The 27,972-nt window shown below is 37.2% G+C and overlaps 1 protein-coding gene across 2 annotated transcripts; it reads right to left on the bottom strand.

The window, feature by feature from the left end:
- mfn2 (mitofusin 2) lies at positions 1–27,479 on the bottom strand. Of its 2 annotated transcripts, none has more exons than XM_007247914.4 (18): positions 27,064–27,479; positions 21,166–21,344; positions 20,093–20,228; positions 18,690–18,852; positions 14,028–14,152; positions 13,736–13,844; positions 11,360–11,467; positions 9,210–9,363; positions 9,001–9,068; positions 8,776–8,897; positions 7,879–8,005; positions 7,389–7,493; positions 7,077–7,179; positions 6,292–6,512; positions 4,508–4,663; positions 3,799–3,995; positions 2,906–3,040; positions 1–1,963 (listed from the first exon to the last, which is right to left on the bottom strand). In XM_007247914.4, exons 2-18 carry the CDS (start codon positions 21,338–21,340, stop codon positions 1,894–1,896), a joined length of 2,274 nt encoding a protein of 757 aa, XP_007247976.3. In that variant the 5' UTR covers positions 21,341–21,344; positions 27,064–27,479; the 3' UTR covers positions 1–1,893. The 2 variants fall into 2 exon arrangements, with proteins under 2 accessions (XP_007247976.3, XP_049341811.1); XM_049485854.1 differs by lacking the exon at positions 27,064–27,479 and adding an exon at positions 25,061–25,624.
- Between the last annotated feature and the right edge of the window lie 493 nt (positions 27,480–27,972).

Genomic DNA, 27,972 nt, shown 5'->3' with positions numbered 1-27,972 from the left:
TTCACAATTAACTATACTTTTTTATTTCATCTTCAACATTTGCAGGTTACAAGACATTTCATTACAACCATCACTGCATGCACACATATCTCTACATGACTACTGACACAGAATCTGTGGGTCAACCAAGTTTATCATTTTTCTCTGCTTACCTGCTGACCACAAGGCAAAAGATACAAAACTGAATTTACATTTTAGACAGAGCGAGAAAAAAAAACAGCAAATATAAAGTGCACAATCAGTGAAGAGCTCTTCAGATTGCTTCCTTAAACACTTGGCACAAACCAGAGTCCAAACTCAACAAGCTATTACACATGACCGGGACAGAGGAGGGAATAATAAGTGGTGGTTTATACACATACTGGGTCACTACATCTAGATGCCAAGTGCTCTTTGTATAGACCTTCTACTCTTAGTGTTCTAATATATTTGAATAGCAAATAATAGAGTTAAGCCAAATATGGTGCTGAAGTATTACAAAAGAAATTCTGGAGGCACCATTTCATGGCAGATTTCATTTTATTCCCTTTAAATAAGATTAAATTAGTTCTTCTTTGTAAACATTAATGCGTGAACATCGTTAGAAGGGCTTTGCTGTATCATCAGTCCTCAAAGGGTGGCAGCAAGGTCTATATTTTCAGTGCAATCGTCTCTGCTCTCTTCATTTCTTTTCTCTGCTGTACAAGTCTAAGCTCAGGGTAAATAAAGCACTTGTTTGTTTGTGTAGTTAAAGTATTTTTATATGCTTAGACAGATTCATCCTTCGTACTGAGGAATAACTAAATTTCATGCACTGTGACTTACTGTCACTTACTGTCAAGTGATTCTGACTATTGGACCAATTACAGACTAAAGAAATTGGTGTCACACAGCAGTATGGATGCAACAATTCCTGTATCTACTGTAACTGTAGATTAATCCTTATGTAAGGACATAATTGAAAGGATTATAACGCTAATCTGCTACACTTATTGTGTTGCATGAAGCACCTACACTTGCAGGGAGTTGGATTATGGCAGGAAGGCAAAACTCAGAAAGACAACTTGCCAAATTGATTACATGCTGCTTTTCACCAGCCCTCAAATCAATCAATCAATGTCAAGTATAGGGAGACACAGCCCACATAGGTGATAATAAATAAATGCTGCACCTTGCACATCCATGCAGATGCAAATGCCTTAGCTTGTTCCACACATGACATGGACAAAGAAGCTTAAATTCTTAAATTGAAGTGCATTTACCATGTGTGTAGCATTACAGTTTCCCACACATATCTGGGTCATGGCCACATCTGCAAGTATTGATAATGCAAATTTCATCAGGCCAGAGATCCACCATTCGGTCTCACTCACAGTGGCCAGTCGGATATAAAGTAAAGACGCATTCACACAGACCGCCTCTCATCTACCTATTCTAGCAAGCAGGGAATATCACTGAATCCAACAGTTGCCACCTACGATTACAATTCAAAAGATGAAAACAACAGTGACAACTTCACATGAAGTCAAAATAATAAATAATTAATGACACAAAAAAAGTGAGCATCTCTTTACAAAAAGAAAACCAACTAAATGACCTATTAGGTCGCCTTTCTTCATTGCGTTACAGTTTGCCAACATTGTCATCTTAAAGGCCATTTCCATGCCATAAAATGCCAAAAAAAAAAAAAAAAAAAGAAGAAGAACGAAAGCAGTCACTTTAGAAAACGGATGGCATAACGATTTTTGATTTGGTATAATCGAGTAACGCCCCCTCCTATAAAATTATGTCTAAAAGGTGTTATACATACATAACTTGTATATGAACAGTAGAATAACTTATGCTGCATGTATTAGTTTGCACTTTTATTGTTGGTCTTGGTCTTGTTTGTTCGGCAATTTAAACGCTAAACCTTTATCGACCCTGCTGAAGGTACTGTTGGGTGAACATGTTCAGCTCACTGTCCAGCCAGCCGGCTTTATTCCTACGAAATACAAACATACACAAGACAAAAACTCACAATTAGACTTAGAATTTATATTTACAGAGTATTCATCTACTATGTATGTATGTATGTATGTCATGTACTTTATACATGGCCAGAATAGTCAGATCTTTGCTCCAAACATGTAACTAGCCAATTAGTTTATTCATTTTATTTGCTTAAAGAAGATAATCAGAAGTTAATCTAAGCTGTATTAGAATGCTAAATCGAATATTCTACATATACTTAAACACAGGGTTCATACACGTTTTAACCAATAAATGATAAACCAATAAGTTATTTTTTTATGTTTTTTTTTTCCATGCAAAATTTGCCTCAAGGCAATTTTTTTCAACGACCATACGATTTAAAAACATCAGTGCAGACATGGACAATAAAACCAAAAATCAACTAAAACTATAATTAAAATTAATTATAGTATGCCTAAAATGAATCTGATAAAATGTTGACACACAATCATTAAAAATAAAATGTGTCAGATCCTGAGAGCTCCATTGTGGAGCGGGTTAATTACTGAATTAACTCTGAACTGACATATTTGTTAGTTCAAAATAGATTTGTAGCGCAAATTTCCATGAATTTTCCAAAATCTTCTCGGTATTTTTATTTTCCCAAAATGTATGCAGGCCTAGAAATTGCTATTATCAAATTCCATGACTTTTCCAGGTTTTTTATGACTGTACGAACCCTGTAAACATCACTGTCATGAATATAGATTACTAGGTAACTAGATTATTTGCATGTTCAAGACAAAACTGGCCATAAAATGTTTTTAAAACATCTTTGCTTTACCAAATTCCATCAATTGTACTTTTTTTAAAAATGTCTTATTGCCCACCTAAAAATATTAAACCAATTTAGAAACTGCCTCACTAACTGTGTGTTTAAAAAAGTAAAAGTTTAAACAAGTGTGTGTGTTACCTGAGCAGCTTGGCTTTGCTCTGTAGTGTGTCTAATTGTTCAATCTTGCGGTTCATGTCCTGAATCTCATCCTCCAGCTGCTGCCGTGTCACATCCACCTGCTGACACAGTTGGGCAAAGGTGCCTGACAGCTCCCTGTGTGACACAAACACACACACACACACACAAATCAGGGAACTATTTCACCTATCTGGAAACTGGTTTTAATTGACCTTTTCCCAAAATCAAATCATCTGAACTTTACAACAAACTTTTTTGGTTCTAAAAAGGAACGCTTTTCTACATGAACCATTATTGTGTACAACCTTACATTGATATCTTTAAACCTATAAAAGGTTCATCCTAGCAGGTTTATTTTTAACCCTTTACTTCCAGTATTAAACTTTATGTTCAAGGCCCCTGTGCTTAAATACACAACTAGGCCATCCCCTCTCAAGCAGCATAAATACTGCCACACAGGTTTCTTCACTAGATGGAGCCAGAGGGTAACTGCTGTGAACACCCAGAGAAAGACCACAAATCTGTGTCTGTTTATGACATCTGGGCTTATGTAACAGTACACACAAAATAAATACCTTTCCATTAAAGCACAGATTTAGCAAACCAGTAGTTGTAATACACAACCTGCCTGACCGGATTACACAATGGTTCTACTGCCAAACCTGCAGCAGCATAGGGATTACCAAGTCTTTTCTGGGAATTATTTTTAAACATTAAGAAAATTTAGATATGAAATTAAAATACAAATTAAAGGTTATGTCTAAATATTTTATGATAAAAAAAATTATTTTATCAGGTCTGGCCTTTAAGTTTTGAAACTGTGCCTTTTCAGCAGATTCTCCAATAGAACTAAACATCCTTTAATGCAGAGCTAAAAATGAGCTGAGACTTACTGCTGGACTTGGTGGCTGCAGTTGGAGCCAGTGTAGCTGACAATGAGCTGAAGCTTTTCGCTGGCGTAGTCCACAAACTGTCTCTTGAAGGCTCGCTCTTTAGCCCTGGTGGTCCACGTGAGCCTCTCATACACATACAGCAGCCCATAGAGCCCCACAGACAAAGCAATCAGCCTCCAGCCCACTGCTTTCCAGATCTTAGGAACAGAGTAATTCCATTACTTTATTTACTTTTTTCTTTTACACAAAATTTTTAAAACATCAACTACATTATGTGTACACTTTCCACCACATTACCCTATTTTTAGCACTATAAGGCGCACCGGGTTATAAAGCGCACTTTCAATGAATGTCTATTTTCTGATCTATTTTCATACATAAGATGCACTGGATTATAAGGCGCATTTTAAGAGATACTCAGATATACCTCTAAACAGGGGAAATAGAGTTAATAGCAGCTAATGCTAATGCTACTCCAGCCCTAGTGCTGGAAAACTAAACTGAAACTCCTGTATAATGCTGTTCTGCCCCTTACAACCTAACTGATAAAATTCATACATAAGACTTAAAAGGCACACTGATGATTTTTGGAAAAATTTTAAGTGAGCCTTATAGTGTGAAAAATACAGTATACACTAAATACACTATTCTACAGAACTAAGGCTAGTTTTATGTGAAACTGTTGGTGATATAAAGACAAACTAATTACCACGCCTCCGACGACTATGATGCCCATGGATGTCCGTGAGGTGAGAGAGGCAAGCCCTGTCACCATTGAGACCATAAGCTCTTCTTGAGTCATAGAACCCTGCTGGAAAGGGGGCATGGAAGTGCTGACTGGGGTGATGGCCATGGGCCTGGGGACCTGAGGACACAGAAACAAACTTTAATTTACTTGTAAAAAAATACATTACATGCATTTAGAGCTTATATGTAGAAATATCACAAGCTATTTAAACAGCTTAATTTAAGCTTCCTGGCAATAACTCTAAACACATGCTTGTTAAAACTAATAAGCTTAATTCGCTTATTAACTCTTTAAAAGTGCTCTTTATTCAGTCAGATAAACAGACTGGACTTAAACTCAACAAAAAACTCAGAATATCAGAATATTAGAAATCACCTCCACCTCATTGTGTGTGTGTGTTTTTTTTTAGCTTTATTGAGCATACATAAGCATAAAGATGCGTTTTGTAGTTCTGTGGTGACAGATTGTATGCTGGTCGTTTCACTGCATACATTATTTTCCTTCTTTCACTCTTTTCCTTAACGTTCAACCTCACAGAATCACCACAGAGCAGGTATTATTTGGGTGGTGTGTCTCCACATTCTCCGCACTGCTGCAACACTGGCATGGTGGTGGTGGTGGTGGTGGTGATGTGTTAGTGTGTGTTGTGCTGGTACGACAGAATCAGACACAGCAGTGTTGCTGGAGTTCTTAAACACCTCAGTGTTACTGATGGACTGGGAATAGACCACCAACCAGATATATCCATATCCATATCCAGCAGGGTCCTGCAGGCAATGATGAAGGACTAGAAGATAAACACAAACTGTGCTGCAACCAAAAAGCTTCTCCTCAGACTTCACATCTACATGGTGAAACAGCTATGTTGGAGTATCTAAGAGTGAACACTGAGTGGAAAGTGTTTAAAAATTCCACCAGCAATGCTGTCTAATCCATGCACACCAGCACAAAACACCACCACTATGTCAGTATCACTGCGATGCTGAGAATAAGACACCACCCAAATAATAGCTGCTCTGTCATTTTCCTGACTGGGGTGGGCGATATGGCTCTAAAATAATATCCTGATATTTTATGGTATTTTTGCGATAACGATACTCTTGGCGATACGACAAAACACTACATTAAAGAAAATATAAAATACAAAAAAAATAAAACAAAAACACACAAACAAACAAAAAAACACTACTGCAACAAAATGCAAATTTAATTCTATTATTGCATATGATGAGATACGGCACACGCCTAACTTATTAAAGAATTTTTATCAGATTGTAACAGATCCAGAATTTCATGATCCCAATAATGAAGTGAAATAAATTATAGTGGACAGATATAATCTATCTCTAGTAGATATATATCTTGTGAAATTAAAACAGTGTTTTCCCTTTCTTAAAAATAGCAAAAAAAGTAGTACCCTCATGTGATAATTAGGGGTGGTTGATATTTTAGGGCATAATATCGCTCACGATATTCAAAAAATTTTGTGATATTATTGCGTAAGATGCGATATGGCACACGCCTAGTCCTGACCATTGAAGAACAGGGAAAACAGAGGCAAACAACATATGAGGAGAAACAGATGGACTATAGTCTGCAATTTTAGAATTAAGGATCCCTTTTATATGGTCAGTGGTGCTGAAAAACAGCATAAAATATAACTGCCACACATTGCTAATGACCTAAGCTATTCTGACCATCTTAACTACTAATCCCCACCGTCTTCACATTGATAATGTCAGTACCTGGTCGTTGTAACCCATGAGGGCACGGCGGGTATTCTTGGGTCCGAGGAATCGGTTGACCAGCATGGTCCAGCCAAGTGAGAAGTGGAAGTTGATGTCTTCCTGGAAGTCGCTGCACAGCTTGTCACAGTTAAGGTCATAGCTGAGACTGAAGCACTGTCTGGGCACCATCTTATCCACTTGTTCTCTCACAGAAAGGGGAAGCAAGGGCTTCAAACCATCTAAGCATGAGGGTAAGAATAGAAGTTGTAAAAATAGACAGAAAAATATAAGAATAGAACTATACAGTGACAATTGTTACTGATTTGTTGACCATGTGACATTCATGTGGTTACTTTTGACAAGGTAGTATTAACCTATTAGCTCTTGGACAATGTGTGAGCCAGCCAAGGGGCATCTAAATACGCATTTAATGCTATATTATTATAAGTGATTGGATTGTGTAAAAAAAAAAAAAAAAAAACAAACAAACAAACAAAAAAAAAAAACAAATACACACACACACACACACATATATGTGTGTATATATATATATATATATACACACACACACACATTATATATATATATATATATATATATATATATATATATATATATATATATATATATATATATATATATATATATACACACACACACACACACACACACACACACACACACACACAACAACCAGAGAAGCTCATGTATTCTTTAGTCACACAATACCAAGATCTCTTTTAACAAATGTGTAACAAATTTCTATTTTACACTATTATAGATTAGGATCACTAAATACTGACCTATCATTTCTGTCTGTGTGTTCTGAAGAGCACTTGTGATTGCATTGGAACACCTCTCAGACATGTTCCTTCCCAGACCCTCCTCTATGTGCCTGTGCAGCTCCTGGAATTACAAACACAAACATGCTTTGGATGAGGGACCAAGGTGCTGTCATTCCTCAGTATTAACAACAGCACACGACAGAACAACGTGACTAGAAAAGCCATGGACTTTCCACTTGGCAGAGCTTGCCATCAACTGTAAATAAGAAAGTGAAAGTAAAGAGGGGGAAATCCAATAACAACTAAAGGGAAATCGGAGATTAAACTTACATTCTTGTACACCTTCAGAACCACTTGTGAGGGATGGAAATCAAGGTGGAACTCGTCCACCAGCACATGAAGCCTCCTTATCTCTTCAGCCATTGCGTTTGACACCTGAAAGACAACACAGAATAATGCATTTATGCAAGGGTGATATTCTTCATTGTTATGGGCAGACACTGTGTTAGTCGGTCACTCATTGTGCACATTTTGGGGCACTTGGAGGTGCCGGTTGGCACAAAAAAATACAAAACAGTAATAAAGCCCTTTTCATTTAAAACTGTTATGAGTGGAACAGCACTGCGTAAGTTAATAACTGAAAAAAAACAGACAAAGGAATAAAAGCTTATAATTAACAAAGTTTTACTTTGTCTTTAGGTGTTTGTTTTAGGTGTTAGATTGCAGATGTTCTGTTTAAATCAGTGACTTACTTCCCACTAAAATTTGTATACACTGGTGGCCTGCTAAATGCAATGGATCTCTTGTTCTTTGCTTTTACCTGTTTCTCCACCTCCTCAGTGATCTTTCTGATCTTGCTCTTACAGTCCAGGGTGAGTAGGTCCAGCTGCTTATCAATGAAGTCCAGCCTGTCCTCCCGTTCCTCCTTTGTCTCCATGCAGTGTATCCTGAACACAAAACCAGCATCATCAATAAAATATCAGCACACATTTAATTTTTAGAAACTTGATATTTTATCATGTAAAGAGAAAATTGTAAAAGGTCCTGGGACCTACCAGATACCATGTTTTTTAAAATTAAGATATGTGGCATTGCAGGAATGGTAATGCACTGAATTCTATTTATTTTAATATTTTGCCCTCTTCCCCCTCTGCAACACTACTACTTTCAAAAAATCTTAGGCACTACTGCTTTAATGTCTAAATATTCTTTCTAATTAAATGTGTATTGCGCTTTAAATGGGTGTATCTGCCCCATTATGCGATTTAATTATCATCATCATCATAATCATCATAATCATTATATCAGTTGCATAAATGGTCCTAAAATGACAGAAATAAAATTTATTGCAATTATTAATTGGAAATATATTGTCCAAAAAAGCAAATCACCCCATAGGCCTCATTAAAAAACAACAGGCATTCTAATAACCTAATAATACTGTTGTGCTGTGCATTAGGCAAAGCATTCTTTACTTGTAGCTTTAACTGGATCATGAGATCACAATTTCCTTCCACCTCATGTACCACATGTGATGTGAATGACAATAAAATCTCCTTAAATCCTTGAATCCTTTAACTGTGGCCACTGACTACAATTTCCAGTCAGTTTTAGGGCAATGGTCCTACGAACAGTCTACATTTTCAGACAAAGCAAAAATGTTAACAGCCAGAGGACCAATTTAGGAACTCTTGCTGTAGGGTAACTTACTGCATACCTTTGCTCTTGGGCAGCCACGTGCACAGAATCCATAATCAGTCGAAGTGCTTCTGAAATCTGCTTGGCCCTAACAGTGTGCTGCTCAAACTTTGTCTTCACTGCTGATTGAGATATACACTCCTAAAAAAACAAATTGAAATAAATCAAAAAGGTGCAGCCATGCTAATGTCCATGCTGTTATCCAAATAATAATATTAAATAATTCTTCACCATAAATGTTTACCTCAAAACGCCTCTCAAAATTCTGAAACTCAAACATTCTGGCTTGAAAGCCTTCAGCCAGGGCACCACCTGCAAAACAATAAAGAGTGAGAAATGAGGCACTGCTGAAACCACGTGCACATTAAAAGGTATTACAGGAATAACAAATCACTTCTGAGAAATAGAGATTACAGAAATAGCTCAACAGCTCAATATATTAGGTGAATCTACCTGCTTCAGGCATTCCTTGGGCCTTCTGAACACGTGCCTGCAGGACCTCTTTAGCAGAGACGAAGAAGATGCGATCACTGGCCTGTGCTCTGTCCACCACCCCCAGCTCATCCACCAGGAAACTGCTGCAGCGGTCCATGTGCTGCCGCCTGACCTGAAAAATACCAGCACTTTCACTTCACACGCTTTTAATACAATCTCAACACAGATGCTCCTATAACCTTAAGCTAACAATTATCCATCCACTCATCTTTATTCGTTTTTTTCGCTAATTACTGATGGCCAAAGTGCAACATTTTAGTCAGTGTAATTGACCATGTCGACAATAAAAAATTGTCAATGTGAAATTTCGCAGTCGACGCATCATTAATGTGTGATAAAGAGAAAGAGTGTACATGGGAGAAAAAAAATAGAGAGAGAGAGAGAGAGAGAGAGAGAGAAAAACACACACATAGTGAGAGAGTGACAAATCTTAAGCATCCTGATTGGCCTCCCCTTATTCTGAATTAGCCCATGCAGTTTCAGTGTGGGTGGGACATGCAGCACGTGAGAGAGCAGGAAAGAGCAGTAGAGACGCAAATACAGTGTAATATTAGTGCTGTGTCCATTAAACACAAATACATTTTACTCCACAAAAATACTCTACAGTCTGTCTTTACTAATTCTGTTCGCTACACAGTTTAAACTCTGACTTCTATATTACCCATGGTGAGTTAAATTACTGCAGAGAGATGCTGAGGTGAGTTTCACTCCTTCATTAACATTTCTAACATTAGTTAAACTAACATTAGCTAGCTAATTGTTGGGGAGATACTGTACTCTGTCCTCTTCATTAAAAATAGTAATAAAATTACAAGTATTTTGTAAAACCTTCTGAAAAAAACATCCAGCCTGTGTGATTATTTCCTATAATATACTTTGTAAATTTAAGTCAAATATACGTGCAGTAAACTATCAAAATTTACTGTAAAATTGGTCTTGGGGCCTAAACATGTAGCTTCTCATTAGTAGGAAGTAGAAGTAAAAAAAAAAGTACTAAAAGTAAATATTTGAAATTTCTAATTTTTAACATAATCATTATTATATATGTAAACTGATACATGATAATTTTTTTATTATTTTATAGGTATAACAACATTTATGAGGTTTAATTTAACTAAATTTTCTCTTCATTAATTTTGTTGTGGTCTCTAGTGTGAATGAATGCCCAGTGAGCCAGTTTTCCGGTTCTCCTGTTCCAGGCTGTTTTAGTTCGATGAATTAGTGCACGGGGAAAAAGGACAGGATTTCAGCTCTTGCTCATGAATATTCATGACATGCAAACGTCACAGTTCTGATTGGCTAACAGAACTGTGACACTCCCAGTGGGTTGTTGCAAGCCAAGGGGGGCGAGGCCATAAATCCTGATTTATGGGTTGGCGTCAGTCCGGGGGCTTATCTTGATACAATCATTTTTCAGAACATTATTATTTTTTTTGTTTTGGCTAATGCAGGTAATGGTGGTAGAAGAACAGTTTCATGTACAGCATGCATATGCAACTCGCACAGACCTGCTGAGCAAGAACTGAATGTTTTTAAGCGAAATTGCACCTTTAAAGAGCAAAATATCACACTTAATAAAAGGGTATTTTAAGAATTACCTAACCTAGCTTTAATACAAATGTAATTACCTACGTTTTATGTACTACATTTATTTAAAGCAAATGGTGTTTTAATACCAGCTAAGCAAAAGCTAATGTCATCAGTTATTTGACAGTTCATTTCTGTCCAACGCTGAAAGATAAAACTTGTCTCACTGTCCAAGTAACAGCAATAAATCAGTTGCTGTAATTGCAAACACAAGATGACCTGGTTTCTCAAAATGCTTATCAGGCTTATCGTATTATGGCAACTCTACAAAACCAAGGATTTCTACAAGGTTTTCTCAATGTAATTACAGCTTCCTTTAATAATATGGGGTATGCCAATACTTTTGCCACTTTAATGTCTAATTATTAATGAAACAGTCTAATGAATTACTGCTGCCCTCTTATGATACTGCTGTGGCCTGGCTGGCAGGAGCACCTAACTGCAGTCATGGGATTTAAATAGAAAGGTCATAGGACCTGCAGTGTGTGGTTGTGCTTGTTTGTTGTGGTTCTCCGTCTTACCTCCTCCATGTACTCAGGCTCACTGGCTGAAGCATCCCAGCGGTTATTCAGGATGAAAATGTTGGGGCTTGAGAGACGCTCGTTCACTTTATGAAAGAAGGATTTCTCCTACAGAGAGAAAGACAGAAAAAAATATATATGTTATGATTCAAGCACATAAGCCTACATAATTGTGCTTCTTGTATGAGTTTATTTAAGCAAATAGCTTCTAAATGAGCGGTTCTATAAAAATCTTCTTGTCTTGTAGGTGTTAAAATTCCAAGCATTCTTTGAGCCCTCCTGATACACCCAATCTCCCTGGCCTGAGCCAGTGTTGACTGCTCCATAATCACACCCCCATCTGCGAAATCTCTTTGTTTGTGCCAGAGTGCTCGCGTGCCGGCGTGCTTCTTGTGACATTTGGTTCAGTCGTCCTACAAGCATAATCCCCAACAAGTGCAAAACAACACCTACAGTAAACCTTGTGTTTGGGAATAATACACTCTTTGTCAAAAGAAATAATTGCACCGGTTGAAGGAATCACCAGACTACCGTATTTTTTGCACTATAAAAATGAGCGTTACATGTTACTTAGGGGTGTCACGATTTTGATATTTTATCAAAATCAATCGAAATTACGCCACGGTCTCGAGCCTCAAAGTCAAAAAGATGATCGACGATTCCTTCCCTCTAAGTTACGCAAGCACACGTGCTCTATGCAAATGGCGCAGCACACTGTAGCCAACGCCACGGACATTGTGACTGCTCAAAGAGCAGCTCTTTCTCCAGAGAATGTGGACATTCTCATCTTCTTAAAGAAAAACTTGAAAATATAAAAATAAAAGTTGTTTTGTCTAGCCTCACATATGTTAATAGTTTTGGTACCTTAAGGAGCATCTTTCTCTCAGATAAAGTTAATAATATATCTTTGTTAAAGAAAAAAAATTGTCATTCTCAGGGACAGAGTTTTATCTTTCATGTTTAACTGTTATAGTAGGATAGAGTTCAGTTTGTTAAGGCTCTAATTGTTTTATTATTTTGTACATGATTTATTATTTATTTTATGTTGCACATTGCTGTTTTAATAGTGCACTCTGCTGCTACAAAAAAAAGCCACTAGATGGCATTGCATATATATCTTAATTAAAATATTTAAATTTGACCATTAGTGCCTAATGTGGTGTATTACAGATCACTTGTATTACTTTGCATCACTTATATCAAGCCCACCTTTTGAAATTAGATTATTGTAAATTTGATGAATCAAACCAATGACTGACCAAAGACTAATCTAAAATTGGCATAGGCCTCTCTGCTGTAAAAAAAAAGAAAAAAGAAAATCGATAATCGAATCGTGACCCTAAAATCGGAAATAAAATCAAATCGAGGATTTAGAGAATCATGACACCCCTAATGTTATTCTACACATATTTCTCTCCTGAAAACTGGTCATTTGGGTAAGTAAAACACTTCTGTTTATTTACAGTAAGCTTAGATTTCCAAACTTCTCCAGCACTAAGGCTGGAGCCTTAGCATTAGTGGCTAACCGCTAGCTAATACCGGTCGACAGCACTACACTGAGGATCCCAGAATGCCCCGGTAAGTCAGGGCGATATTAGCTAGCGGTTCGTCCCACGTAGCTTGTTTAACATGGTAAACATGCAGACTACAGTCTAAAATACTCCTCTCTGTACTGCAAAAGAGCTAGCACAGTTAGTGGGTTATGCTAATGCTGCTCCAGCATTGCAAACCATGATTAGGAGCAGGCTACAGGCCGATAATACTCACCTCTGAACAGAAAAGTAGCGGTTACCAGCTAATTCTAATGCCACTCCAGCCTACTCCAACGCGCACTTAAGTGAAGTGGCTTTACTGCTCCTTAATACCCGACTGGTAGAATACATATTTAAAGTGCATAAGGATTTTTGGGAAAATTAAAGGATTTTAATTATAGTGAGAAAAATACAGTAAATTAAACTTGAAAGGTAGTTGTGCCAGAATAGCTATACTATTTCTGAACACACCTTCTGGTGCACTATTTTACCATGACAGTGCTCGTCCACATACTGTTGCTATCTCGAAATCTGGCCTTGAAAACTAATTGCATGACCAGACTTATCCCTGATTGAAAACGTGAGAGATGCTATTGGACACACTGTTGACACTTCACCTCAACACTTGTACTTTTGTATTTGTTGTTCAATAAATATTAACTAGAGTTAATATCATCCCATATCAGTCTAAATATTTAAACCTTGTTGTTTCTGGTAAGCTTTATATTTCTTCCAAATAGCATTGTTATTCAACACTTTCTTTTGTGTGCATCTGTTTTTGCAGATAAGTGTAAATTCTTGTGTGGGAACATAACTGATGATTAACTCCTCACTAACTACTCACTGTTTGCATCAAAGTAGACTCTGAATTGGCCACCAGCACGAAAACGTCAGCATCCAGGCAAAACTTGTCAATCCAGCTATCCAATTCTGTGGTGACATCAATGCCAGGGCTGGAAAAACAGAATTAAAACACATTATATATAGTTCAGTGCAAACCACATCACCATGTTTTCTGATATATGCTTCAAAAGCTACATCAAAAAGAATGAGCAGGACAAATGTCACGACATATTAGCTAGGATATAACTCCCAGCTTATAAATAAAGCCATGTGTGTGTCTTCTCTCACATTACCTGTCCACCAGTACTAAGTCGTCACGCAGCAGAGCACACTTCGCTTTAGGCCACATGACACACACCAGGCTGCCTGCATCCAGGTCCTCATCTTGATGTAGAGCATGGGCCAGTTGGTTCACCGTCTGTTAAGACACATACACTTTTTAACAAGACCTAGGAGGTACAGTTTGTGTAATCCTTGTTGTCAAAAACAGCTTGTCTAGTTCCTACTGAGAACAACTGCCAAAAGAAGAAGTCTGTCTGGATAATCCAATAAACATGAACCTTTTGTAACCATGCTAAAAGCAGGTTTTATAACTATGTTAGGTACCATACATTTTGGAACTAACCAAGAATAATCAGTTGTCCCAATACTCATGTCAAAAAACACAAAATGTAGAAAAAAACATACAGTTGCACTAATATCTAGATGGTGTTAACCATCTAGCTGAAGATCTAAGGTTATGTTTCAAATGTATGTTTCAAATTCTTCAATAGACCATCCATCTTGTGCAGCATAATGGTTAAAGAAAAAAGCATGTTGCTACCACCATCAGCATGTATAAAAATGTTCAAATGAAACTGTAGTCACACACTAGATGAGTAGTTTTGAATTTGACTGTCAGAAGCAGTGAAGGTGACTTCCTCAGTCTTACACAGTCTATACAGACTATAGGCCAGCTCATTGTTATGCTCCTCCTGAACACAGGAGACTAAGTGCAGCAGGCTGTACAAGCAGTGAATTGAAATAAGAAGAAATCTTGGATGCCTGGGTACTGCAGGAGAAAACCAGCAGAAGCAGATTGGCAGGAATGACTTGCTCCATTGGTTAGGGCAACTTAGTTTTTTAAGATTGATACACACAAGCTAAAGACTAAAGATGCACTAATAAAACCTTTTGTGAATCGACAATAAATGTAATATACTGACGACTACTCTAGCATCAATACTTACTGTAGTGTTTCGCTGTAGCAAAGTATTAAACTTTACAGCAGAGTATAAAAGACCATGTCGGTCAATCACCTACAGTTTGTTTATGCTTGTTAAAAATGTATAATTTTATAGAACAAGTGTCAGAAACTAAAATGATGAGAGTGATTTGCAGTGGAATCCATTAAGATTCCTCTTAAGCAGCTATAAGAGGAGATTTAACTATTTTAGTTTATACAGTTTACAGTAAAATCATATTTACAGCTTTTGCAATCTTTTTAATGAGTGTTGCCAGGCAGGACAAGCAATGGCCAATCTAATGAGGGTTGAAATTTCTGTGTAACCCAAATGATGCCCATTATCTGGGAGTGCAGACACATATAGCTGCCAAGTTTGTTCCTGTTTCAGCATTTCAGTCACTTGCAACCACTGGTCACCTGTGACAACTGATGAGAGAACCGCCATTGCTTCATACAAGCTGGACACTTGTGAGGAGCACAGGGTAGTATAAGACATAAAAGAAAGAATAGTGCAGTCTTGTGTGTGTGATGAACATCAAGCAATAAAAATGAAGAAACTGAAGAAAACAATACTGTACTACAGTATGACATGCCACTTTTGCATTACTTGCATTGTAGCTCGACTGATATTTGGAATCTCATCCCAGTGTAAAAATCTTTGCGATATTTGGGTGTTAATCCATAAAAAAAAAAAATAAAAAAAAAACATATCAAAGATAGATTTTGGTGTGACATTTTAAAATGGCTATACGTGTGTTATAATGTGCTTGTGGCCTAGAATACGATCTAAACTTAAGTGAGCTGAATGGCTGATTGTTTTACACAAGCTACTTAGCTTGAAAGAATGGTTTCTAGGGAGGTACCAATCAACACTCAACACCCTTTCACTGTTTGAATGCTTTTTGCTACTAATTAAATACAATGGGAAACCAAACAGAGTGGAAATAAATCCAAACAGCTATGTCCTGTTTTCTCTAAATGAATGGATGTTTATCTTAAAGCCATGGAAGTACAGCTCTGGAAAAAAATAAAAGACCATTTGAGTTTTTGAATCAGTTTCTCTGATTTTGCTATTTATAAGTATAAGTAGATCTTAAATAATGCAAATAAAAAGTTCATATTCAAAGTTTTAAGAGTTCAGAAATTAATATTTGGTGGAATAACCCTGCTTTTTAATCACAGTTTCCATGCATCTTGGCACGTTCTACTCCACCAGTCTAACACACTGATTTTAGATAACTTTATACCACTCCTGGTGCAAAAAATCAAGCAGTTCAGCTTGGTTTGATGGCTTGTGATCATCAATCTTCCTCTTGATTATATTCCAGAGGTTTTCAATTTGGTAAAAATGATTGATAAATGGTAAATGGTCTCTTATTTTTTTCGAGCGCTGTACATGTTCAGTAGTCAAATCACTATTATACATTTAAAGAGACAGTAAAGAGCCATGTGTTGCTGAAACCTTCTATAGAGGCTTGGTAAAACTGCAATAAAATCTGCTGTCATGGAATATTTGGATTCCCTACACAAGTACATCCTTTAGTTAACATATACTAGTCCACTAAAGGAAGTGGGAGGCCATGTGAAATATGACCCCACTGCCAAAGGGCATGTGTGTTTAGCATTAGCCCTCATGTTTTGCAGCCATGCAAAAGCGGAAATGGATCCTCTAGACTGTTGCAGGACATAGAAAGAGCCTATGTGTGATACGAGTGAAAGAGAGTGATACTACAGGAGTGATTAAAGATGCACTCTGTCCCCGTTCCCCTGGAATGCACAGACACTTGACAGCCAGAAGCCATGAGCTATTGTGGCTGTGCTAAGTTTAGATGTTGATCAGGATGAGGGCATGCCATCATAAGCTGGTGAAACTGTTGGACAAATCCCAAACACAATCCTGACTCAAAGTCAGCTTCAGCTCTCAGAGGCAACTGTAAGACCATATCATATCATATAGCACTGGCTGTGTAAGGGTCTCAATTTCAGGTATTGTGGCAAATATACAGCATAAGGTGGCAGTGGCATTCCGCAGGGGTTACAGTTTTCCAGTGGATACAGACACCACTCTCCCTGGCTGATAGTGTAACAGGGGTGAAGTCATGAGACCAGGGCTGGGATGGCAAAAGTGTGGCCCTGTGACAACTGGCCAGGGTGAACCCCAGACTCATGCGGGACTAATTATAGGCCAGTCAACTGACACAGCAAGAACACACTGGTGTGCGTGAGTTTTAAGACAGTCAGCTCTTGGATAACAAATTAGCTTTGGCTGAAAGCATTAGTATGTACTGTATTTCTAATGTATTTTTTTGAAGTCTGTATTTTTCTGTATTGTCCTTATGAAATAAACAAATGCATTACATAAGAAACAGAACTTGAAAAAAAAAATCCTTATAGATAGGGCTGTCACAATAATTACATTGCAAAAGGTGGATAAGACCTTAATGTCGCCCATTGTGTTTTTTTGTGTTTGTTTACATAAGATAAATATTAGCAGTAGTGCTGGGCGGTATACCATTTCATACAGTATACCAGAGGGGAAATTGGAACCGGCATGCATTTTTCACTGCCAAGCGCAAGTAGAAGAAACACACGGGCAGATATTTTTAATTTGGCAGTAATTCCTCTCCATAGTGTCTGAACCAGTCACCTGACCAATTCATCAGTAACAGGGACTGGAGAGGCCGGTGAATACATGTTACAGAGGGCTTAAAAAAAAAAAAAGAAAATGCTACAAACTTTTGACAGAAGCACATCTCCCAATTAAATCACAAGTAAAGGCACTGCATTATTTAGTATATTATTACACTATTTTATTATTAATTTATCAATGGCATGAACTTGTCAAATTACAACTATATTTAAGCATTACTTCAGAGTAAATACATTATAGTAGTTAGTAGTAAGCAGTATGTAGCTAATGTTGTGTGGCTTCAACTGAACCACTACCAGCTGCACTGTATTTTTCACACAAGCATCTACAGAAGAGTTTTACAATCTACTAAGAATAGTAATCTGAGAATAAAAATCTGAGAAACGACTGCTTTGTTTGTGAAGACTCCTCCATCGTTAGTTGCTAGATGACTGCAAACCAACTTCTGCATTTTTCAATCACTTAACCCTTTTAATCTATACAAACACTTCATTTAGGAGGTTTGTTTTTCACAGCCAAATAACTTGGTAACAAAGAGATGCTGTACAAAGCTTTACAAAAATCTCAGCAATGCAGAACAACCAGCTGGCAAGCTAGCTTTTGTTTTTGTTTTTCAAGTTGGCTTTTTAAAGCTGCTACAATTTCAACAGCTATCCAGAAACCATTTACCAAAATACAACCAGCAGGAACACCTACATTTAATATAGTCTTTATATGAGAAATTATAACATTGTTTACCTATTAAACATCACAATAACACATAGCAAAAAAAGTTTGTATATAAAACAGGAAAGGGGCTATTTCACTCGCAACAATAGTGAAAGTCAATTAAAAACTTAAAACAAAAAGTACTTTGGTAAGCATTAGCAGATTTTTGAGTCTGGTATGAATTAAACCAGTATTAATTCTGACAGTATTGCAATTATGAGTGTGAATTATTTAAAAAAATGGGGATATATGCAGGGTTTATAAAGTTAAAGAACCAATATGTGCACATGCTTCATCTTAAGCATTCAAACTGGTCTTTGTGTTACAATGATTGTTTGACCACTGCGTCCAAACAAAGAAACTAAAACTCACCTTAACGTTCTTTCTTTCCTCTGAACCTTCTGTAAGCAGGAAGGCCTCATTGCCATCAGTTCCTTCTACTCGCAGGAAGCAGTTTGTGGTGTGTCCAATACCTGATGGTAAGACTTTGTCCCACAGCATGGCGTTGATGACAGAGCTTTTGCCATTGCTAGTCCTGTGGACACAAGAATTCACAGGCTTTCAGACACCAGTCATAAACTGCACCAGCTTTTAAAACCACAGTCACACTTCAATTCTCAGCAAGAGCTTAGTAAAACAACAACAACAAAAATCAATAAGTAACTAAACAAATAGAGACAGACAGACAAAAATAATTTAATCAAGCTACATGCAAATTTGTACAGATTCTGGCAGCATGTTAAGTCTTTTTCCCCTATTAAACAAAGCAATCTAATTACTGCTCAAATTAATTTATTTTTAAAAGACTGTGCTTGTTTTTGTATGGTACTGGATTTTTCCATGAAGTACAAGTAAAAAAACTTCACAGGCCATTCATGTAACATTTATATATGTGTAATTAACGGCTGGCATGTGTAGACATAGATCAGGCAACATTATGCAATATTTTTAAAAACACCACACCCTAAACAATAATTCCATAAAAGGCCCCCCACCCATACCTTAGGCTGTAATGCATCTCAAACTGTGTGTTCACACCCATGCTCTTTTATAAAAGTAAAAAAAAAAAAAATAGCAAAAGATATGTTCTCACAGTAGGTAAAATGGCCCAAATCTGACTTTCCCACCAAATTCAATATCATTTTAATATGCCCTATATCCATAATTTGTCTCAAAAATTTACACTTTATTTGGCCATGTCTATCTCTTTGGTTTGTCTCTACTGTTTCTTTAAACTTTGTTTTCCTCAATGCTGTTGTCCATTTTCCTTTTTTTTAGCAAATGTATTGGAATTACTAATTACTAAAGTCAATCTAACTGTTCAGGCTGAAAGACATTACTGTGTATCGGGTATGTATCAGATTCTGATATCACATATTGAGGTGGCCAAAATAAAAACATGTCAGATTCAGTGTGTTTTTTTTGCTGTTAACACTGCCACACAGATAAAATATCTGTGCGACATATGATAAATACAAGATTTGGCTATTTCTACTTGTTGTCAAAGGGTTTTTATGTATAGGCAACAGTTCCATAAAGAACCATGACAACTTAAACAACCATTTGATGACATAGAGAGTTCTTTTTCAGGCTGAATAGTTGTTTGCGATAGTGTAATGAAGGCTTTCAGGTATGTGAACATTCTAGGCTTAGGTGTATCAGATATCACATCTTCAGGTCTCTTTTCGTCAAACTAAAGTTAATATTTTAACAGGTTTAATTAAATCAATAACACAGTAAGGCTTTGTCTGTAAATTTGTGAAGTAATCACATACCTGCCAAAAAAGACCACTTTCATGTGTCTGCGGGACAAGACTTCACCAATCCCTGCTACCTTGGACAGGTAACCCCGCACCTCTGCCACCTGCTCCTCTGTCGTGACTGGATCCAGTTCCTCATTGCTGTATGTCTCTGCCACAGAAACACAACTACATTTAGGAAGAATATCAACTGGTAAAACAAGGTGTAAAAGTTTGCGTTTAATGCAGTATTACTGATCAGTGAAAGTCTGTAAACCAGTTTACTCCAAGACACCAAGGAGGCTAAAAGAACAAATCAATCATACCCATTGTATTAAGAACATATTTTTGATGAGGAAACTGCAGGAAAACAGAATATTCAAATCTGCATCAATTTGCATCGGGTCACCAAGTCAGTATAATAAGACCAGACGCACTGTCTTAATCTTACGAGTCAGTGTACAGAGACAGCGCTCTCTGCTCCTGCTCAGACACCAAGCTGACTAAGCCATTCTTTGTTACTGCTTGATCCCCTAGGGAGACAAATGCTGGCTGTCTGTTATATAACTTCAGTTTTTGTAAGAACAAGTGACCTCGCTTCTACAGGATCACAGATTTGCACACATTAACCTAGACTGACATCTTGGCTAGCAAGTGTGCTTCACATTCCTGAGCACTTATTTACTAGTATTAGTAGAACAAGAGAGTTAATGCAGGTTGCATGTTATGTACAGTAGAAAAACAGTAGATGGCCTCAGTCACCTTCTCTCATCACAGTGTGATTCTAGTCTAGTCTAGTCTAGACTAATCAGTGAGGGTGGCTGTTAGCTTTTTTTTTTTGACAATTTTGGTCAAAAGTTATTTTTCCTCTGCAAGCATGTTCAGCTGTCCAACGACATTGCATTAGCAGCAGATCAAAAGAGAAGTTTGCCTGTATTCATGTGACTTGGAAGAAGCACAAGATGGCTTTTAACTTTTAAAGCACTGATAGCACATCTTCATGGCTGCTGTAATTGTACTCTTTATGATGTTTTCTCTACTCTGAAATTGTAAAAATGTGGACTCTAGGTGTAAAAGATGCCAGAAAGTTGAAGCATTTGACCCCTCACCTTCCAGAAAGGCCGAGCTTTCTTTGATATACGCGCCAAGCTGCTCAAAGATGCCGTTGATTTTCTTCTTGGCGGTGACAAAGTGCTTGAGTGGAGAGGCATTCACCTCAGCCATGTGTCGCTTGTCCTTTTTGCCGATCGCACTGGTGTTGGGTCGGGGGAAAACAAGAGACATTGCACTTGACGAAAGAGAAGGAAACAAAAATCAAAAGATTAGTAAGTAGCGGATAACATTTTTAAAGTAAGTTTTTGAAAAGCTCACACATTATGTGCAATATGCAGTGAAATGCATATCCTACTTTAAACAAGCCATCTGGTCTAGTATTATACGCAAGTAGGTTTCATCTTATTACAAATGCTGGACCCAATATTTCTGCATTTCAAAACTGCTTGTCCAAACTAAAATTAGCCCATTTTTTTGCATACAGGCTGTGGTAGAGTACACATCTTTTAGCCTAATAAGTACACTATTTAAGGAACTTAAAGTAACCACAAATGCTAAATAGTGGGAGGTAAAAATAAAACAATGATACTAACACTTGTACTCTGCTTTTTACCCCAGTATATATAGCTTGGTTTAATTATTACTGATCTATTCAGATGTTTAATTTCATCTAACAACAGCAAAGTAACAAAATGATATTGTAAACTAGAGGTTTAATGGTACTCATACCATACCATGAAGGCATGGGGTCACAGTTTGGTGCTGTCACAAAGAGAAAACATAAGAAATGCTATTAGTGTAAAAACAGAAAATTTACAAGCTTTAAGCTCCAATTTGCATTAAGTAGTGGTTTATGAGTATTACTACAACTACTGTAGTCTTGTTTGTCCCCCCACCCCTTCTCATACATCTCTCATTGCCATTTGAAGGGTGAAAAATAGGATTGTTTTTATCATACTTTGTACTTTATCTCTCACAGTTATCATATTCTAATAATAAGATTTAAAGTAATTATTTAAGATAACCAGGTTATTTTCCAGAATTCTGGTTTCAACATTTTATTGCAGCTCATGAAATTATAGAGGGCTGTTTGAGGACAATGTGTTAGCATATCTTTACTGATGTAAAGGCCCTGGGTGGCACACTAAACTGTAACTCGCTGTACAGAAAAAACATGATCACATTCTCAGAAATTAAACGTTGTTCATGTTTTATGGCCTAAACTGTTCTTTCAAAAGCCCTATCCAGATGGGATTAGTTTCTCAGGGGGATGTCTGTGAAACATATTTTACACTTCTATTCAGTGATAAACTTTTTTTTGGTCTTTCTTAGTCATGATATCATATTCAGTAGCTCCTCCATTTCCACTCACTGTTGTGTTAACGTGTATCTCTGAGGAGATGCGTGCCTAAAGTGTAATTACGGTGAATGGCAGTGGAAAAATAGCTATTTTATTAAATGTGAGGTGACAAAACTCAGAGATGTGTGTCCGGACGGAACTACAATTATCGGAGGACTCTGTTCAGCAAAAAACAAATGGTAACTTGTAATTTTTTTAGAGGATGTCTGAGAAAAACACATATATGGTAGTTCTGGATTGGGGAATAAAATCACTGAGGACCGCCCATAAAAGAGAAAATTACCCCAGGACCCCCCGAGAAACTAATATCGTACAGATAAGGCTTATGAAAAAACAATATTGTAGTGAGAAATTAATCATGATATAGATAATATATACACATAGCACTCATTTTTTATAATGCTAAGCTCTGACTCTGTGAAACACTGCTTGTTTCAAAGTGGTGAAAAAACTGACACTGACAGCCAATCTCATTGTTCTTGTTGAAAGAGCACATTTCTAGATGAGCTTTGTGTTTTCGTTGCTGTTTTACTGTGACAGCTACACTGTCCCGGCTACAGTTTGCTTTAAAACAAATTGAATAGTTAAGAAATTAATAAGCAAGAGATGAACTTGATACATTGACAGTGTTTTTAGACTTTTGATAATATCCAAACAACTGCGCCAAAACACTAAGCATACAGTATAGAGGTTTATAACACGCTGCACCTTACAGCTCTTCAAAAGCCCCAGTTAACAGCTGCACTTTGCATTCATTCTGCATACATCATATGTAATGTTTTGCCCTTACAGTATAAGCGATAACATTTAGTGCTAGTAATATAAAAATAGCACTACCAGAGTCAAATGAGGACGTGCAACTGAGCACTTTCACTTTAATGGCTCCTGGACTGTGTGTGTGTGTGTGTGTGTGTAAGTGAGGTTGTCAGGTTATGCTGTGAACAGCAAAGACCACTTGCCTAGGAAAGTCACCTTGAATTGCACACTCTGAGTCTAGACTAATACAGAACAAGATTTTAAGCATAAAATCAATCTGTAAAATTTTCTAACGTCCAACAAGTGTGAGGCAATGAGCACACACACCAACAGGGTATGAGCCAAATCGGTGCAAAAACAGCCCAACCCGTGGTGGGTGCAGTCTGTAGATAAAGACATAGACTTACACTCCTCTTTCGTCATGAGCCTTTCAATGTGAGGCATGCAGTATGTCAACACTAGCCGATGATTAGACAGGTTTTGACAGGCTGAAACATGACTTTTTGTGCATTTCTGCCGACCTGTTCACAGTAAGGTCAAAACAGGCCTGACTTAATTTGGTTCACTAAAATGTATGGGAATATCAGCAAACACCTTTTTAAATGTATTTTTAATTGTTTTATATCATTTTCATAAAGTGAACATTCCTGTTTATTGCATGGAATACACTTAAAATATGAACCTCTGTAGTTCCACTGCCTTATATTATTTTGGTTCTTTGTTTCTTCCCTATATTTTACTCCTCCTGTTTATTTAGCACATTTTTTAAAACTTGGATATTTTTCGCTTGATATTTGGCCGGAATAACCTTCCTGCCAAATGGTACATTGCGACCGAATAGTCGATACTTTGCAGGAGGACAAAATGGCAGGCAGTTGAATTGCTTGAAACGACACATGAAAACAAGAAAGGGATACATCTTGGTCATGCTTGGACATTTTAGCAAATTTGACACATGCGTTTAACATCTGGAAATTTGGAAATAGTTAGCAATTTTTTTGCACGTTTGCTGTAGCGCCCCCAATTGTTGTATACAATTTTATTCATTTTTTGCTATTGTCCACAAACATTGTCTTTATCCTGACAAAAATATTAACGTATGTAAATAGCCGTGGTGGTATTTGTGCATCAATATAAAGTCTTGTTTACTGCAGAAAGAAGTAGGCACTACAGCTATAAGTTTTTAGGTTTGCTGAAAGGTAAATGTAATTAACTCCACGATTAATACAAAAAAAATAAAATAATAATAATAATAATAATAATAATCACACCTAGGCACAACTTTTACCAGTTTCTCAGTTTAGCTCTATGTCCCTTTGTGACAGGGGGAAACATCCATTTTATATTAAGTTACAGTCTTTGTACTGGATGCCAATAACATTTTAAGCAAGTATTTATAATTTTCCATACTCCCCAATAACCTTACACACAGAAAGATTACTTCAACTTTTATTGGAAGTGGAAATCTTAACTAACTAGTTAGTTAAACATTAAAATAACCTATTTTATTAGTCCTGAATGTTTTGTTAAGATTATAGCTAGTTATATTACCTACAGAATACATTAATCTTCATCTTTAACTGTAATATATCTTTTTTGAATAGTATAAAGCATTTTAGCTAACAGTTACAACTGTTTGACAGAAAACACTGTATCTAAGTTACTTATATTAATTTAAATAGTTAGCTTGATAAATTTAGTAAACGTTAACTAGGCTGGCAAAAAGTATATCTATATTATTTAACCTAGCTAACCTAAATATATCATAAGGCTTTTCCATTATAAATGGAAAAAAATTATTAAAATACGAGATTTTAGCTACATGACCTTCTTACCTTTCCGTATTTGCTCAACCTTGAAGTAAAAAATTTAAAATATGTATCCTGCAGGGTAAAAACGGGACATCCAGCGCAGTGGTCCCGCCGTGACCGTTCACCTAATTCACAGAGCCGTGCCGGAGACACGCGCAGCGCAGACAGACCTCATGTTAGCCTGACAGCTAACTCAGCCTGCAGAGTCATGTTCAGAGCGCGTGTGCTACAGTGAGTCCCGCTCGCGCTCAATGTCACACGCACTCCAGCTCCAGCAGACAGCAGCCCTGCTCTACACACTCAGCCCGTCCCAAAGCTCCTCTTATCCGTGGAACTAATCCGACCACACCGCTCGGCTGGGTGAGGGGGGGTGTATTCACCTCCTCGTGTCGTCGCTGAAACACTGATTCCCACATCCACCAGCGGTCACGCTGCTCGCTGTGAGGGTCACGCCTCCTCCACAGAGGTGTAGCTCTAGCCGGTCCTGTCTAACAACACCCAGCACTTATTTATCTGAGTTTTTACACTGGTTCTTCAACCAGTTCCGTTTATAAAAGCCGTGGTGCTGCTCAGTGAACGCCACCAGTTTTAGTAAAACCGTCCAAAAGTTACATCATATTTCATCAACAGAGGGCCCCGCACAGCGGCGGTGCTCCTGTACAAACAGACACGCCCACAGATACCGTGAGGGTTCAAGCTAAAGAACCAAGACTGTGTCCAAAATCTTTTGCTACTTCTCCTCTCCCACCTCGAAATAAGGTGAAGGAGCAGTAATTGGGGAAAAGGGACAGCTGATCCCTTTAATAAGATGTTGACTACTGATAACTGATCCAATCACAACGCTCACTTTCAGCTCTCCCAACACGGCTTAGCCAATCACAACTGCTGCAAACAGTCTGGAAAAATAAGATACCATTTTAAAATGATTAGTTTCTTTGATTTCACCAAATTGAAAGCCTCTGGAATGTAATCAAGAGGAAGATTGATGATCACAAGCCATCAAATCAAGCTGAACCGCTTGAATTTTTGCACCAGGAGTTGCATAAAGTTGTCCAAAATCAGTGTGTAAGAATGGTGGAGAACATGCCAAGATGCAAGAAAACCGTGATAAAAAACAGGGTTATTCCACCAAATATTGATTTCCCGAACTCTTAAATCTTTATGAATATGAACTTGTTTTCTTTGCATTATTTGAGGTCTGAAAGTTCTGCATTTTTTGTTATTTCAGACATTTCTCATTTTTCTGCAAATTAATGCTCTAAATAACAATATTGTTATTTGGAATTTGAGAGAAATGTTGTCCATAGTTTATACAATAAAACAACAATGTTCATTTTACTCAAACAGATACCTAAAAATAGCAAAATCAGAGAAGTGGTCTCTTAATTTGTCCCAGAGCTGTATATGGCCATCCTTTTATTGAAGAGAAAATACTACATTTCTGAAATGATGTGAAATATTTGCCAGTCAACTCCTAAGGTGCTTTGTGGGCGTGGCCACAGTGATGTTACTCCAAAATCTTTAAAACAGTTCCTGTAAAGGATACTGTGGTGGTATTCTGGTAACGTTACCTCTATATCTCGATACAATAAGGTTTATTATTACGATATAATAAAATATCAATACATTGTCCATCTTTAGTCTGTAGCTATTCTGCTGTAGAGTAAATAACCTAGCTAGTTAGCTACCTGAGCCTCATGGGCATGCTGTGCAAATGATGAACCTACTCACTTGTAAGCTACGTTACAGGTAGTTAACTATCGGATTTTTACTCTACCTAAACAGCTAGCTGGGTATCCTAATTAAATAAATGTATTGATAGTAGCAAATTTACCAGGTAGTTAGCTAACCTAGCTAATGTGCCACAATAAGTGCGCGCTTTATAAAGTAGTTATAAAGTAGCATGGAATTACGTTTTTTATAAGTACATTATCTGTTTTACTACCCCTGAATTTAACTAGTTAGCTATACAGTAAAGTGTGTATATGAGCAAGTTAGCTAAGCTAGCTAGCTCATTAGCAACTTACCAAGAAAGGCGTGGTTATAACAAGTCCTCAAGCATGTTGGTTCCACTGTCCTCGAATAAACAGCCAGTTGCTAGTTTTATTTCCAAGATTATCCACGAAACTGTACGTAAGTTTTAAGAAATTTAGCGTAATAAAGATAGTAAACGTTAGGTGGCTAGCTAGGTTAGCTTAGCTTAGCTTGTCCAGTTTGGTCTTTCCGTCAGCGCTCCCAGAAAGAAGGGAAGAGCGGTCAGGACACAGCTAGCTCTGCTAGTTAATTATACCCAGGTAATTTAATACACCTTACTGCCTCTAATGCAGCCAAAATGATTAAAATCGTACTGTTTACTCTATGAATCCAGCTGTAGTTTTATTATGTAACAATGTTAACTGGTCGGTCTCCTTCTACAAGTGCATTAACCTCACATCATCCGAATGCGACACAGCTCTGAGGAGAGGAGGCAGAAAGGCCGCGTCCCAATAACATTGCTTTCTTCCCTTCACTTCTACACTCGATCCCTACTCCCTTGTTACTTTATTTTCTAGATAGGAAGCAGTGCAAGAAACACTGAATACTAGAGCTGAAGCAACAACAGTGATCAGCAGTCACCCCACGTTCACACTTGAATGTAATAAAAAAAAATGGAGGTAATTTTGTGCCAAAAGTTTTACACAAAAAATAAAATCTGCAACAAAAATAATAATCAAATATATATGAAAACCATTTCTATGTGGATTTTGCCATCTTATGCTTTCTTTTTTCTGCTTTTGGAATCTCTTGATTGCTTCTGCTTTTTATTTATTTATTTATTTGCTTTTGTATGTATATAATTTGATATTTTTGTGTAAAACATTTGGTACAAAACTAACTCCATAAATATCTCCTTACCAATTTTGACAGGACAGGGGCTCTTCAGAGGGCCAATCAGA

This window comes from Astyanax mexicanus, chromosome 12, assembly GCF_023375975.1.
Source record: "Astyanax mexicanus isolate ESR-SI-001 chromosome 12, AstMex3_surface, whole genome shotgun sequence".
In the NCBI taxonomy this organism is placed as follows: Eukaryota; Metazoa; Chordata; class Actinopteri; order Characiformes; family Acestrorhamphidae; genus Astyanax; species Astyanax mexicanus.
Note: the sequence above shows the minus strand (reverse complement) of the source record. Positions and strands in the feature narration are given on the sequence as shown.